A 15398-nucleotide genomic window follows, 5' to 3' on the forward strand; every position below is an offset into this window, starting at 1 on the left:
GCTTGTACGCCCGTGTTGGTTAGTTATCCGTTGGGCGGCCCCGGTCCGATCGACAGGCGTGTACAGACAGTTGATAACTAGTTAGATAGCACGGTATGACAGACACTTATTCTCCGTACGGACGAGCTACACCAAGAGCACTGCGAGGCTGCTGATAGTCCCCTGCTAAGCCCTAAATGACAGCTACTGTGCGATAACATACTCTCCGGCGTCCAAACAATGTTGGTACGCGTCCCTTCCATCCGTCCTGGTGATAGCTATCACATCATTCTCGCCAAAGCGGGAATTAAACCACTGTCTAGACCGTCCCTGAAATGCCTCCCACAGCCCGACCCAGACATGTGGTGTTGTTGACCACCATCAATTCCATGAATTTCCATCAGTAGAATAGTTACAGTGGAACTGGTGGGCCAGAGAGGAGACACCATCCAAAGAGATGATCCCATAGCTCACTCGCTGAGAGAAGTGGATTTTGAAGGCCAGCCATGGAGAATTAGTTGGTTAGCTGCAGTTCTTGACTCTGGGGTACGTACCGGCTGAGCGGCCTGGGTGTTCACCAGGGGTTCATGCTGGGCTCGTCAGCAAACTAAGGCGTAGCCTATCGTCCACAGTTACGAAGCATGGGACTTATCCAGCCTATCTTCGTCTTCTCACTCTCTCTATAGAGCTGACTTACCCATTCCCTCTCTTCTGGCTCCCCTCGCTGCCACTATCCTCATTTTCGTCCTCTTTGTCGTCTCTTATCTCCGTCCCGCAACTTGCAAGCTTCAGGGCTTATCGAAAGCCACATCACGTGGAGATAAGATCCCTGACCCCGTGACTTGGCGAGCATGCTCATCAAGGTTGAAGCTCTGGAAAGCTTGAAGAATGTTGTTTTACGCCCTCGAGCTTGATCTATAGCACCTGGAGACATCTACTTGGGCCGGATAGGATGCAGCGTGCGCTCTCGAGCTGCCCTAGATGGATGACGAACATATTAACGGCGAGGACCACCATGGTCAGCCTCGACCGCAGAGCATCTACCGCAGCAGTTTCATGCGGAGCAGGTACCGTTCTCGTTACCCATCTTGTTTTGAGATGATAATATAAGCTAATGACTTAATAGGACGAGCCTGTTGTCCGACGTAGAAATGGCACAAGAAGAAGTGAGCTGGACGATCCCTGCATTTCGGGAGGAAAAGAACTGGCTAATGACCATACTTTCAGGTTTTTGCCGGCCCTATATCTGAGAGCATTCCCTCAAGCGTTGCATCCTTCGTGCGCCGTCGTTCCCGTCGTGAATCGAACGTTAGTTTTACCTACTTTCAGGAGAATAACGGATCCTTTGTATGGCCGGATGATCGCGACGAGGAAGCGGTTATTGAACCGGACCAGCTTGAAAACGGGGACCTACGTATCCATCGAATTCGTTCGGACGAGCATGATGATCACGCCCTTGAGCGAGGCCATGATGATGACCAAGAAGCCGATGTTGAAACTCCCTTCCGCCCCTCGAGTTATTTTGGCCCGACCCCTTCGCATGACTCTGCTGAAGACCCCTTGCTTTGGCGCCGTGCATCTTCCACGGACCACCCTCGTGGAGGGAAGACATCAGACGGTATTATCAGCCAGAAGATATACATTGTCTCCGAGGACCTTACGGCCGCCATTGCAGGGTTCTCAACCAGCGTGGCCGGCTTGGCTACGTACCTTGCCATTTGCGTTTTCACCTGTGGTCTCGGCTATCTCATCTTTAGATGGGTCCCGAAATGGCGAGTGTCACTGATAGGTACTCCAACGCCACTGTATAAGTGCCAATGGGTCGCTATTGAAAACCAATGGGGCCAATTCACTATCCAGGATGTCCAGAACCAGCCGTACGGGCGCCAACTCTCTACCGTTTTTGGGAGGGGAAACAAAGAAGGTACTGCTGCTAACTACGAGTATGAAGATGATCCTATAATGCCAAATTTAAGATATCTGGATTATCATTACGTTCGGTTTTTCTATCAACCCGTACAAGACAGGTTTAGTATTAGCGGGACTTGGGCGGACCCTGCATGGGCTGATGTGAAGCTTCTACGCCGTGGGTTGGATGCAGACGAAAGAGAGAGCCGGGAGCAAGTGTTCGGCGCAAATATTATTGATATCCAGGCCAAGACTATTCCACAGATACTGCTGGATGAAGTATGTTTTCCCTATTATCTTGACCACTCTTTTCACCGAACTAATATCTCGCCAGGCATTCCACCCTTTCTACATCTTCCAGATTGCGAGCTTGACCCTTTGGTCAATGGATGAATACTACTATTATGCCACTTGTATTTTCTTTATCTCTGTTTTCAGCATAACGGCAACCGCCATCGAAACTAGATCAGTACGTTACTCCTCTTATATAGACAACCTGCCGGTTATCTACATACTAACGTTTTAGACTATGCGACGTCTGCGTGAGATTGCACACTTTGAGTGCGAGATACGAGTGTTAAGAAGCGGATTCTGTAGGTTGACTGGGATTCCAGGTTTATACCTAATCCTAATGTTTCTTGCCTACTAATAGGGACGACTGTACCTTCAACTGAGCTGATACCTGGAGACGTATTCGAGATTTCCGACCCATCTCTAACTCAAATACCCTGTGACTGCCTCCTACTCTCTGGTGACTGCATTGTCAACGAGAGCATGCTAACAGGTTCGAGCTACCTTTCTATCTTCTTATCCCAGATACAGTTAGCTAATAATTTCCAACAGGAGAATCTGTCCCCGTCTCAAAATTTCCTGTAACTGACCATTCTCTAGCCCAGCTAAATCTAGCTGCAACTTCGGTTGATCCAGGAGTTGCCAGGCATTTCCTATTCTGTGGCACAAAGCTTATTCGTGCTAGACGACCCCAAGATCCCGCAGATGATGAAGCGGCTGCTCTTGCAATGGTTGTGCGAACAGGCTTCAACACTACGAAGGGTGCCCTTGTTAGGTCAATGCTGTTCCCTAAACCATCAGGTTTCAAATTCTATCAGGACTCTTTCCGGTACATTTCCGTGATGGCTACCGTTGCAGCTGTTGGATTTATTGTTTCGTTTGTCAATTTCATTCGTCTAAAGGTGAGAATTTTGTCCTTGCCCCGATTGGCAATCGTAGTTAATATTTTTCTTAGATTGTTTGGCACACAATCATTGTTCGGGCACTTGACCTTATTACCATTGTTGTGCCTCCAGCCTTACCGGCGACTCTTACAATTGGAATCAACTTCGCCATATCCAGGCTCAAATCCCAGCAGATATTCTGCATAAGTCCACAAAGGTAGCCTTAAGCCAGGAAATTCTTTGTATACATGTTACTAATTTTTGATAGGGTCAACGTTGCCGGAAAGCTCGATGTTGTCTGCTTTGATAAGACTGGAACTTTAACTGAAGATGGCCTTGATGTACTCGGGGTTAGACTCAGTCATCAACGGGAACAAAGGCGGGTTTCCCTACTGTAAACATCAAGATGTTAACTAATGGAGCTTTAAATACAGGTTCAGCGATCTTCTAACAGAAGCCTCACTCATTTTACCCCAGTTACGCTCTGATCGGGATCCTACCCAGGATTACGGCCCAAATACGGCCGTTCTTTACACCATGGCGACCTGCCATTCGCTAAGAATGATAGACGGGGAACTAATAGGCGACCCTCTGGATGTTAAGATGTTTGAATTTACAAGCTGGTCCTACGAAGAAGGTAGCCACAACACTGCAGAAGTATATGAGGATTATGAAAATATCTCCCCATCTATTGCAAGATCTCCGCTCAATTTTGCTCCTCCAAATGACGCCGGACCAATGCCTGTGAGTTCGTTATTATTACTAGGATTCGTGAGTGCAATTCTAACATGATGCCTAGGAAGCAAATAATGCTACAGAGTTATCCATCCTTCGCATTTTTGAATTTGTTTCTCAACTCCGCCGAGCTAGTGTTGTAGTACGCCAACCAGGTAGTGATGGAGTTGACATATTCGTTAAAGGAGCCCCAGAGTGCATGAAAGATATATGCATTCCTAAAAGCTGTTAGTACTTATGCGCTTGAGCATGCATGCTTTCTATTGCTAACTCTCAATCTAAGTACCACCCGACTTTTCTGAGCTCCTGAATTACTATACCCATCGCGGGTTCCGAGTTATTGCCTGTGCAACCAAACATATCCCGCAGTTTTCACTCCGAGACATATTTTCCATGAGTAGGGCGGATGCCGAATCAGACCTTGAATTTATTGGCTTCATCATCTTTGAGAACAAACTGAAGCCTACTTCGAAGGGTGTTATTACCGAGCTACATGAAGCCGGTATTCGCAGTGTAATGTGTACGGGTGATAATATTTTGACAGCCGTCAGCGTTGCAAGGGAGTGTGGCTTTGTTGAGGGCGCCGCCCCTTGCTTTGTTCCTTACTTTGTTGAGGGTAAGATTTCGCTTTGAGTTATTTGGAGGATGTTATACACTAATGAGAAACAAGGGTGTTCCTCGGACCCGGACGCTCGGCTTTGCTGGCAGAGCATTGATAACCCCGATTACCAGCTTGATGAGAATACATTAACGGTATAGCTCTCAGCCCTTGTTTCTGCCGGAACCCTCCGGTTTTCTCTTCTTATCTAACCTCCAATAGCCGCTTCCACATAGCTCAGTGACAGATGTGTCCGTTCCTTATAATCACTACAATAAAATGAACTACGCCATTGCAGTAACTGGAGATGTGTTCCGTTGGGTTGTTGACTATGGCTCCGAAGAGGTGCTGAATAGGGTACGTTCTGCTCTCTTCATGATTCTTTGTGTATGAACAATGCCGCTAAGATAGAATAGATGCTCGTTCGTGGCCAAGTCTTTGCTCGGATGTCCCCTGATGAAAAACATGAGCTTGTTGAGAAGCTTCAATCTCTTGACTACGGTTGTGGATTCTGCGGGGATGGTGCCAATGACTGCGGTGCTCTTAAGGCTGCAGACGTGGGCATATCTCTTTCTGAAGCAGAGGCTTCAGTTGCTGCTCCATTTACTAGTAGGATATTTGATATATCATGCGTTCCAAAACTCATCAGGTATGTCAACGCACTTACTATCAATCTATTCGATTTCCGCTAATAGATATCTAGGGAAGGAAGAGCAGCGTTGGTTACGAGCTTTTGCTGTTTCAAGTACATGAGTCTTTACTCTGCCATTCAGTTTACTTCTGTCAGCTTCCTTTACGCAACTGCTTCGAATTTGGGGGATTTCCAGGTAAGTCTTCAAGTTCAATGATTTCCCCTTTGTTTATTCAAGCGGTTCTAATTCTATGGGTATAGTTTCTCTACATTGACCTGGTGATAATTTTGCCTGTGGCTATATTCAGTAAGTCAATGCCGACACTAAAATGGATACAATACCTGACTAACTCTTCATAGTGGGGTGGATTGGTCCCAGTCCAGTTCTATGCCGCAAGAGACCAACTGCAAATCTTGTTTCACGGAAGGTCTTGACTCCTCTCCTTGGACAAATTCTTATATGCATCTTCATTCAAGCCACTGCTTATGAGACTGTCCAAATTCCTGAATGGTAAGGACTATGTACTTTTCAACCGTTGCCCTTATTCTTCATATAGTATTGACGACTCTTAGGTATATCCCGCCAAAAATTAGTCATGAGGATACCAACATCAAGAACTCACAAAATACCGCTCTGTTCCTTGTCTCTTGCTACCAGTATGTATTCTCAGGTGTAGTTCTGAGTGCTGGCAAGCCATTCCGAAAGCCAGCAACCTCTAATGGTATGTTTCCTTCATCTAAATTGACCCTAAAGCAACTGCCAGTACCTAATGCGATCTTTTAGTTCCGTTCGTGGCCACAATCATTATTATTCTCCTCTTCTCTTCTTATATGCTCTTCCAACCCGCCAAATGGCTGTACAAGCTGATGGAGCTTACATACATGTCTCCTGAGTTCAAGACCTGGATTTTAATCCTTGCATTGGGTGGTTTTGCAGCCGCGTGGGTTTGTGAGAACCACATATTCCCCAAACTTGCACGTGGCATTGGACGCTTAAATCGCTGGTTACGTCCACATACAAAAAAGCAACGCCGTCGATACAAGGTCCTGCTTGAGGGCGGTCAATGACAGATTATCGGGCTTAGTATATATAGACTTCGGTTCATATTTTTGCACATATAGCGGGTACCACTTGCTTGCATTGTTTCTACGATTCGTGCTTTGATACCTTTTTGCCAAACATGTATAGTTTGAATAGAGGGCAATGGTTGAAAGTCCGATAGATAGTGTAACTGAATTCTTCTGGTTGAGAAATCCCTTATCGTTGCCATATCGTGTAGTATCCGTAAGCTAAAAGTGCCATTGAACGATGTTTTCTATGAAATATATACAACACATGGACCGCAGAAAACTTTATTCTTGGTGATACAAAATGTTATCGCAAGTTATAGTAGAATTCCCGCGCGAGCAGTCCTACCAACAGGGCTTTGCTCTTGCTTCACACTACCATCTCAGAACTTAACGGAGTGCGGGCGCCACAGGGAAAATACCACTTGGATTCCTTTTCGATAAAATATAGCCGGGCAGTAAAAGAGGACCGAAGAAATGCGCCGAGAGTACTCCGTAATTTAATGATCCCAAGGGTGCTTCCAGCCAAGGAGAACAGGGCCGTCTTTCTTTGCGCGATACATTAACTAGTTTGAACGTGCCGTGTTAGCTTCTCAACACACTGGTACACCAGCAGCCCAATTCGGCTCTTTTAACAGCTTCGAATATAGATTGCGGGCAAAACATACCCAAAACCACATGCTTGCACCAAGAGCAGTTGCGGCAAATCTGTACAACGGCGGCCCCGGAGGCACCTTGATAGGGTGGTTGTTGGTTGAAGACATGATGGAGGGACTTCGATTGGTATTCTACTGCAAAATAGAATTAGAAAGAGTCAATATGGCACAATTCACCGTATTTAACACACCTTAATAATCCCACCAGATCTCCGAGTTCAGAAATGCGACAATCTGCCAGTCGTTCGTGATAGTTGCTTCTCTGCCGTCCTTCCAATTCGAGCGTCACTTCCATCGCTGTGCCGGGATTTGAATATCACGTGTTTTTATCGGATAATATAAAACCCTTTAATATGATTAAGAAGGTCACCTGACACCCATACACGTGACGTTGCGGAAGGGAGCACGGACCCTCTCAAAACCGTCTCAGCTTCGAGGCTTTTGAGACTTTGCAAAGTACTTTGAATTTTGAGTAACTACGAAGTATTGGTCTTTGATTTAATTGTATGCCCCGCCAGTATGCCAGTGTATGCGGTCTACCTACTCTCCAAATACAGGCTTGAAAACCACCTTCGCTCTTACAGTATTTGCGAAACCCACACATTCGGGCATTAGATTCCTTGAAAATAGACCTATGGATACGTACAATCTGGTCATCCTTTAAATACGCTTCTGCGTACCTTTTGGCAATGAAATCCCAAATATTGGAACATCTCTTGACCTCTATTTTAGGTTTGAAACAACAGAGGCTACCTGAATGGTGGAAATGATAGGACTTCCGCCTACGGGGCCAAGCTGCAACGCGAAATGCCCAGCATGAAGAAATTAGGAACACTTGATAATGCAAAATTCGCCTCATTCCAAGTTTGGGGACTGTTGGTCTGCACCAATATTTCATCCAGCCGAGAGAGCCACCAAACCACAGTTGAGTACCTTCAGCCAAACTCCCATAGAGGCTAGCAATATGCGCCGTCCGGTTTATTTTACAATAGTCATTCTCCCCCAATCAAATATATGGAGTGCAGCATGCAAGTTAAATCCTTGACCTCTTTTTTTCAGGTCGATATCCTGCCATGGTTGGATACCCGCGCTAGCCCACCTTCCTTGTCCTGACCAGGCCACAGAGTATAGGTTATTACTACCCTGTCGCACCATCTTATCATCTCACTATGGTAAGTCCCAACTATTTATATATCAAAGCTGCATCGTTGCCTTATTACTACGGGGCCAAAGGGAAAGAGGGGAGATCTGCACATGAATTGGCGGACCAACTAGTCAGCCTATATTTCAATGGTGACCAACCCTCAAAGCTGGCCGGCTCTTTGGCAGATGACTGTTATTCATGCGAATGAGAACATGCCGAGATCGACAATCCAGTCACTCCATCCATTTGGTATGTTGTGCAATTAATCAATCAGCTGTTTATATATGGGCTGATTGGTTATATAACATGGACTTGTTTATCATCCTCGCTGGGCTGGCTGAAATCCCCCGCGTTCCATTATCCAGAATCTCGCATCAACTCACCATAAAGGGATAATTAATTTATTCAGCCTGCGCCTCTGAAGGGAGTTTACAGATGACTAACCCTCTCTGCTATGCTATCAATGGCCTGTATGCACTTTCTCGGCCAATCAAGTGACATGGGAGTAAGAGCGAATCGAGCCATGGACAGTTTCATACAATCTATATTGTACGGTATATTATCTAGGCCTAAAAAGCTGATTTCTGTCCCAACTTTATACGGTCACACAGGGGAGGGGAGGGCATGGTGATCATGGAAACCTCAAGTTTGGTATTCATTCGAATCATGAGATAGCCACGCAATATTCTATGATATGTAGCTACGTGCTATATATACTGCTCTTCGGCCCTGATGGAGACTCTGCCTCGCTTGCATCAGCTACACCACAGCGATCAGAGCAACAAAATGCTTTTGCAATCTGTTTTCACAGTGATTCTCCAGTCAACCTCCCTGGTTGCTGCAGCTGTGATACCTCCTGGGACCAATGGCCGTCATACAGCCGCGCAAAAAGACCGTGGGATTAGCATTGCTAGTGAAAGCCAGTATTGCAATGATAAAGGAGTTGAGTTATTCAAAAACAATGCGGAGGCTACTGCAGCGGATGCAGTAAGTCGAATGCCTATGCCATTGAAGCAGATATTTCAAATTATGAGCACGAACTTTAATTAATCGTGGTCGTGGCCGCTAGATCATAGCTACAGTTTTTTGCATTGGAACGGTTGGTAGGTGATCTTCCGAAAACCTTGTTTAAAATTTCATGATATGCTAAAGTTTAAGCAGCAATGTATCACAGCGGAATTGGGGGTGGAGGCTTTGCTCTGGTGAAACATCCAAAGGGCTTTGAAGCTATTGATTTCAGAACGACCGCACCTAGTCTAGCAACAGATGACTACTACGACGACCCTCGCCATGATGTCCACGTAGGGGGTGCATCAGTGTAAGTGTTCTCCTTCCTTCTCTTTTCAAAATTTATATATCCCTCAACCCTTACTAAAACTGCAAAAAGTGGTGTTCCAGGTGAGCTTCGGGGACTCAGAAAGATTTACAAGTATGCAAAATTGGACTGGAAAAAGCTCTTCGGGCCCGCCATCCAAGCAGCGAAGGGTGATTTCAAAGCAAATGAAGACTTGATGTACTTTGTCAAACGCGTCGCCAGGGACTTACCTCGTGATCGGGATGCGCTTCCGCCAGATGATAGTTGCGGCTGGTTTAAACAATACCCCTGGAACGAAACATTTTGCCCTGGGGGTCAATTGATATCGGAGGGTACCCCGTTGAACCGGTCGAAATACGCTGAGACACTAGAAGCAATTGCGAATAGTGGGAACGAAGGTACCTTTTACAAGGGAACAATCGCAGATCACACTTATAGAACCCTGAAGGGAAGAGCAAGCCTAATGTCGAAAGAGGATCTGGAGAACTACGAGGCAAAAACGCGAAAGCATGTTAGTATTAACTACCGGGGCCATACGGTTACAAGCACGCCGATACCTACGAGTGGAACGATCGTCCTCAGCATCTTAAAGCTTTTGGAAAAATTCCCTGGCGCTTTCCAACCTGGGACCGATGGACTTAGCACCCATTGGCTGCTTGAAGCAATAAGATATGGCTATGCTCAGGTATGATTACATTACTACCTCTATACACAAGCCCGTGTAGTTAACCTGTGCGCTATAGAGATCCAGATTGGGGGACCCTGACCCCAAATTCTTCCCTACTATCGACATGGACAAGTATCAAGAATGGTTACTCAACGCGGAAAGTGGATTTCCCCATCAAGTTAACATCGAGGACAGGACTCTACGGGACATCCTTGAGTACCTAGTACCATACACTGGGGCCGACCAAGCCATCCCCGGCCTGTCAAACGATACTGTGAAATATAGTGGAGGGACGTCCCATGTCGTTGCTTTGGACAAAGATGGCTTAGCCATATCGCTTACGACCAGCGTCGGCGAATGGTTCGGGAGCAGAGTCATGGATCCGACCACTGGGATTATTTTTGGTGACGACATGTCTGACTTTCAGCGCAAGAAACACCCCGAAAATCCACTGGAGTTTGCAAATAACCATATCCAAGGAGGTAAAAGGCCTCTTTCCGGAATGTCGCCTACCATCGTTACAAATGAGCAGGGCGAAGTTTATTTTGTTACAGGATCTGCTGGTGGGACACGAATTCCCTCTGCTACCTTACAAACAATTGTCAATGTTATTGATCGGGGGATGTCGGTTGGAGACGCTATCAGCTCACCACGTTTGCATGATCAGCTCAATCCGAATATTACGGAGTTTGATCTATCGCTAACAAATGACAAGAGGATGTACAACAAACAAATAGTGAGAGACATGCGAGACAGAGGTCATCCATTTACGTGGGTTGAACCGGGATTCTCATCGGCCCAGGCTATCAGGCGAGAATCTGATAAAGCTCCTGAAGCGTCTGGAGAGGAGTCGCAGAGTAATTCAGGGGGATGTATATGGTGGGATGGAGTCAAAGATTGTAAGTTCAAGCCTAACTAAGTACTTAGGTACGTAGTTAACTAGGGTCTACTGGAAAATGGAACCCATAACAATGATATTTTATTCAGTTACCTATGCAATACTACACCATTATTGCTATCGACTATTAGGCATTATAAACTGGGATATCTTGGTCCCGAGATATCCCCTGGGTAACACCGGGCAGGCCCCTATCTGTCACATGGCACCCAAAAGGCATCACAGATGGGGCTACTCAAACGTGGAAGTATGGGATAAATATTTCCCCTATACCAGCATATGATATTGTTATTCAGGTTGTAGGATGCATGGATAGATCAAGCCCAAGACTTCTGACCTGACGGAGGCTAGGGCCCCAGTTTTCACTGCTAGTCTATCGTTCACTGAAAGAAAGGAAAGGAAACTATAGCATCTGATTACCTCTCTGGCTTGTACGTACTTGATATTAATATTGTGTCAAACAGCTGGGCCAAAAAGCGAAGACCCCTGACTGGCTGCAGTTAGTTATCATTGACATCTTGATACAGGATATGAGCTGCAGGTAATCAGTTAAAGCAACATCTCTACTACCAGTAACACCACACCAGAGCCCGACATAGGAACTTATGAAGAAGGAACGCGAACATTTGAGCCTGTCATAAGCTTGATGTCATTGAAAAGGTCTTCTCAGCCGATGAAAAGGCCCCATCCAATGTCTCTATCCCCTCCAAGATACAGACCAACGAGTTTTCCATCACAGCTAATCACAAGTGACCCGGAATCTCCTGCATTGCCAAAAGCAGGAGTTTCCGAGTTTGAATGCTTGCATTCCCTCCTCGATAATTGCAGTCCCAGATATGTAGGTCTCCTCGGGCATGTAAGTATTCTTTACTCGTTGTGGATGGCCGGAATCAGAATTTTGGGGGATCTGGCTTGAATTGGCAGCGTGGAATAACCACCACGACTAATAGAACTTACATCATTCCTTCCCAGCCGATTCTCTTTGACTTCGATCAAAGCCCAGTCCATGAAATGCTCTTGGTTGGTAGCTCGAAATCCAGAGGCTGCTTAAACCTTGCCTAGGTGGTGATTTTTCTCCTTGAAGAAGCGAACTCCTTGATCGACCAGAGCATTAGTTGGGTTAATAATTTGTTGGTTTAGCTCATAGCCGCGAACTTTGCCTGTGGGAACTGAAGGATTCCCAGACCATATCCTCTCCTTGACTTCAGGCGAGATATAAGTATCCATTTCTTTGATGCTAAAGAGATACTCATCGATAGATTGTTCATGGTATTTTAAGCTGGGTTGGTCCACAAGAATGGGATTTTGTTGGATACCCCCTGGACTTGCGCGGCAATCGATAATCTCAACATTGAAGTGGGCCATATTCTTTTCTTCCAGTAATTTCCGGATTTCCTTGCAGGTGAGATACCAGGAACGATCCAGACTGCGCTTAGTCGCTGATACAAATATCGTACTATACCACTCTTGTTTCATATCTTCATCCGATGCACGTTGAACTGGGTATAGTCCGGCGTAAGGGTTATAGTCGACATTAAACTTAACCAGAATTTCCATTACTGGCTCGTGAAGCTCTCTCCCATTTAGCGTGTAGAGGGTCCGAAGGCTGGGGACTTTTGTAATTGCAGGGAGCTCAACGAGGTGAGGCCCACCACATCGATAATCCTAGTTGTAAATCGACGCATCCCCGAGGAATGCTTCTCCATCGTTCTCTGAGGAGCCTTCGGTTCATCTCTTTCTTGTGAGTGATGAACTTGCTGATGATGAGTACAAAGTGTAAGCATCAGCATAACAGACTTCTTTTGACAATAACTGACGAGAAAACGACATGGGACAAGTTAGTACACCAGAATGCAATAGTCTGCTTGGATAGCTTGATGTGGATTGGCGGGTGAAATGGGTAGCTTATGTGGCAGCCTTGAAGATAATCTGGAGCTCGGGAACAGAGAAGCTGAGAAAGAGATATAAAGGGGTGTGCGAAATTGCAGCAGTTTGAATTCAAAAATCCATTTGAAGTTATAGTCGAGTTAACAGTCGATCGCGTCATACCAACTTCACTTCTATTTGTGATTTACTCTTTCTCCCTGGTAATGCAAACTCACACCCTATTGAATTACGTCGATAGTTGATAACCTACTTGCCAACCCCGAGAATCCCCGCTGTTCTCTATGTACTATACATTGGAAACTCCAGCATCAAAATTTCTAATATCTTGGTTTGACCAAGTTAAGGTCTATACGTGCTACAGTCAGGCACTTTCCAAAATTTTTGAGGGCTCCATGTAAATACCAGTCCATGTCCGGCAACTGTCTGAAAACGACTATAGATTCAAGACCGGCGTGGAATCGACATTTTAGCCAAACGGCAGAGTTGGGTGTTGCCTTAACGGTAAGTTTTTGAGTTTCGGGTCTCGGGTCCGCGCGCTAAATCGAGCCTTGCATAAACACCCGGCCTTGGCGAAGCTTAAGTTGTTAGCTTCTATCAAGATACCTCTACTCTGGCCTTAGTATTATCTTTTTGATATCGCTAATTAAGTAATAAATATTATAATATAGGAAAGCGGAAGCTTCTTAATTCGTTATGCGGCTCGTAGAAATACCTACAAGCCGCAATGAAAAGAGCGTTAAGAAAAACGGTCAGCATTAAGTCTCCGCTTATAAGTTATAGTCCATCAACGTATCGGTTGGAAAGAGGCCCATTTTTGCATGTTCTGGACTATAATACACTGTGTCTTTTCGATATTAGTAATAATCAACTGAAACCAAGATCCTCCCCTGATTACTTTGAATCGAGACAGCGACTTCTAGAGAAGTCTAGCCAACTCCGAGACCCTTTTTTGGCTTAGTCATTGTATTATCACGTGTATCTATAAAATGGAGTGGCGCTAGTGTATTACATAATACGGAATGGAAGATTAGAGCTTCCGACAACACATTTCTACCTAAACTCTATTTTAATCAGTGTCGCAACTCCGAGCTTTCGAGCTATTAGACAACCTAAGACTTGAATATCACCGCTCGAGAGATCGCCAGTCCTTTTACCCCTTACCCTACCTCGTCCTGCGTTCCGGAGTTGCGGCGCAATTACTCTTCGACCATCCGTGCTATACCAATTTTCGAAAACGCGTTCACGGCTCGTTTCGCGGTTTTAGGGATCGGGGATTAGCCCTTGGAGAGCCACCACGATGCTTGCATCGGGTTCGTCGCCCAGGCCTAAGCGCTCCCTAGAGCGCGATGAAGACGGTCACTTGCGCTTTCAGGGCTGCTCCTCTATTCGCGAATTCGAGTTCTTAGGGAAACTGGGTGAAGGAACCTTCGGGTATTGTTCAAGCTTCTTGCTGCTCCCAATCGCACACCTGCTAACATACTTCTTCCCTCTTGAAGTGAGGTTTACAAAGCCAGATCCAAACGAGCCGGCTCGTTAGTCGCCTTAAAGAAAATATTAATGCACAATGAGAAAGATGGGGTGGGTTCAATCTGGGAATACAGCTGGCGCATGCACACTGCTGACCCCAACATTGGCTTAGTTTCCAATCACTGCCCTACGAGAGATCAAACTTCTCAAGATACTATCACATCCAAACATATTACAGCTTCAAGAAATGGCAGTGGAACGGAGCCGAGGTGTGTTGCTTCTCGTGCGCTACTTTAGTCTCTAAATACGAGTCTGACCATTATAACAGGTGAAGGAAGAAAGAAACCATCAATGTATATGGTAACGCCATACATGGAGCATGACTTGTCTGGATTACTGGAGAATCCAGATGTCCATTTTTCTGAGCCTCAGATAAAGTGTTACATGATACAACTTCTAAAAGGCCTTCAGTACTTGCATGAGGTACTTCTTCGTTATTCAAGAGGACCATTGCTTATAAGCTAATGTGATACTCCAGAATCGAATATTACATCGGGATATGAAAGCCGCAAATTTATTGATAAATAATGCCGGCGTGCTTCAGATAGCGGATTTTGGCCTTGCCCGGCCCTATGATGAAGCGCCACCTGTTGCTGGTAAGGGAGGCGGAGAAGCAAAGAGAGAATATACGACGCTGGTTGTCACCCGATGGTATCGGCCACCGGAACTTCTCCTCCAATTACGTCGCTATACCACGGCGATTGACCTTTGGGGTGCTGGGTAAGATCAGCCCTTCTTACCCTAACGTGTCAATAGTAGACATACAGAATGCTAATTATCGAGACAGATGTGTTTTCGGCGAAATGTTCAAGGGGAAGCCTATTCTCGCCGGAACCAGTGATCTTAATCAGGCACAGCTTATATTCAACCTTGTGGGCTCCCCCACGGAGGAAAACATGCCAGGATGGAGTTCGCTACCAGGAGCAGAGCCCATACGGTCTTTTGGCTTCAAGCGCCCAACACTTGCCACCGTTTTTCATGAGTAAGTCATCAGCAGTATAAGTATTACTTCTATCTATACAGCATAGCTAATACATAATCTGCAGACAAGGCCCTGTTGCAATATCTCTTCTAACGGAACTTCTGAGGCTTGATTGGTGCAAGAGAATAAATGCCATCGATGCTCTCAAGCATCCATATTTCACTACCCCTCCGCTGCCCGCTAAGCCGGGCGACCTTCCTTCATTTGAAGATTCTCATGAGCTTGACA

At 45.8% G+C, this 15398-nt stretch overlaps 6 protein-coding genes across 11 annotated transcripts; 5 read left to right on the forward strand and 1 right to left on the reverse strand.

The window, feature by feature from the left end:
• Positions 1 to 960: 960 nt before the first annotated feature.
• On the forward strand, positions 961 to 7741 carry TERG_04461 (uncharacterized protein; the record flags this gene model as incomplete). Of its 6 annotated transcripts, none has more annotated exons than XM_047749793.1 (19): positions 961 to 1046; positions 1106 to 1145; positions 1207 to 2166; positions 2222 to 2356; positions 2414 to 2480; positions 2540 to 2671; positions 2731 to 3080; positions 3134 to 3279; positions 3331 to 3456; positions 3497 to 3806; positions 3862 to 4024; positions 4081 to 4413; positions 4468 to 4550; positions 4618 to 4752; positions 4812 to 5044; positions 5099 to 5222; positions 5288 to 5333; positions 5387 to 5748; positions 5811 to 7741. In XM_047749793.1, 18 exons carry the CDS (start codon positions 961 to 963, stop codon positions 5539 to 5541), a joined length of 3624 nt encoding a protein of 1207 aa, XP_047606294.1. In that variant the 3' UTR covers positions 5542 to 5748; positions 5811 to 7741. The 6 variants fall into 6 exon arrangements, with proteins under 6 accessions (XP_047606294.1, XP_047604237.1, XP_047606296.1 ...); XM_047748260.1 differs by having other exon boundaries at positions 5387 to 5537; positions 5600 to 7741; XM_047749795.1 differs by having other exon boundaries at positions 5288 to 5748.
• A 94-nt stretch (positions 7742 to 7835) lies between these two features.
• TERG_12148 (uncharacterized protein) lies at positions 7836 to 9487 on the forward strand. The gene has a single exon (XM_047751150.1). The coding sequence runs from the start codon at positions 8627 to 8629 to the stop codon at positions 8942 to 8944; it is 318 nt and encodes a 105-aa protein (XP_047606298.1). The 5' UTR covers positions 7836 to 8626; the 3' UTR covers positions 8945 to 9487.
• A 513-nt stretch (positions 9488 to 10000) lies between these two features.
• TERG_12149 (uncharacterized protein) lies at positions 10001 to 10795 on the forward strand (the record flags this gene model as incomplete). The annotated part of the gene is made up of 1 exon (XM_003235359.2): positions 10001 to 10795. The coding sequence occupies one exon, from the start codon at positions 10001 to 10003 to the stop codon at positions 10793 to 10795; it is 795 nt and encodes a 264-aa protein (XP_003235407.2).
• A 1026-nt stretch (positions 10796 to 11821) lies between these two features.
• Positions 11822 to 12506, reverse strand: TERG_04464 (uncharacterized protein; the record flags this gene model as incomplete). Its single annotated transcript, XM_047748261.1, has 2 exons — positions 11822 to 12380; positions 12427 to 12506. 2 exons carry the CDS (start codon positions 12504 to 12506, stop codon positions 11822 to 11824), a joined length of 639 nt encoding a protein of 212 aa, XP_047604238.1.
• Positions 12507 to 13958: 1452 nt separating this feature from the next.
• TERG_12150 (serine/threonine-protein kinase bur1) lies at positions 13959 to 14425 on the forward strand (the record flags this gene model as incomplete). The annotated part of the gene is made up of 2 exons (XM_047751151.1): positions 13959 to 14092; positions 14158 to 14425. 2 exons carry the CDS (start codon positions 13959 to 13961, stop codon positions 14423 to 14425), a joined length of 402 nt encoding a protein of 133 aa, XP_047606299.1.
• A 335-nt stretch (positions 14426 to 14760) lies between these two features.
• Positions 14761 to 15174, forward strand: TERG_12151 (serine/threonine-protein kinase bur1; the record flags this gene model as incomplete). Its single annotated transcript, XM_047751152.1, has 1 exon — positions 14761 to 15174. One exon carries the CDS (start codon positions 14761 to 14763, stop codon positions 15172 to 15174), a length of 414 nt encoding a protein of 137 aa, XP_047606300.1.
• Positions 15175 to 15398: the final 224 nt, after the last annotated feature.

This window comes from Trichophyton rubrum, assembly GCF_000151425.1.
Source record: "Trichophyton rubrum CBS 118892 genomic scaffold supercont2.4, whole genome shotgun sequence".
Lineage (NCBI taxonomy): Eukaryota > Fungi > Ascomycota > Eurotiomycetes > Onygenales > Arthrodermataceae > Trichophyton > Trichophyton rubrum.

Bases quoted from the DNA above. Each gene is read 5' to 3' on its own strand.
- TERG_12148 (XM_047751150.1), top strand. From the start codon at position 8,627: ATGGAGACTCTGCCTCGCTTGCATCAGCTACACCACAGCGATCAGAGC.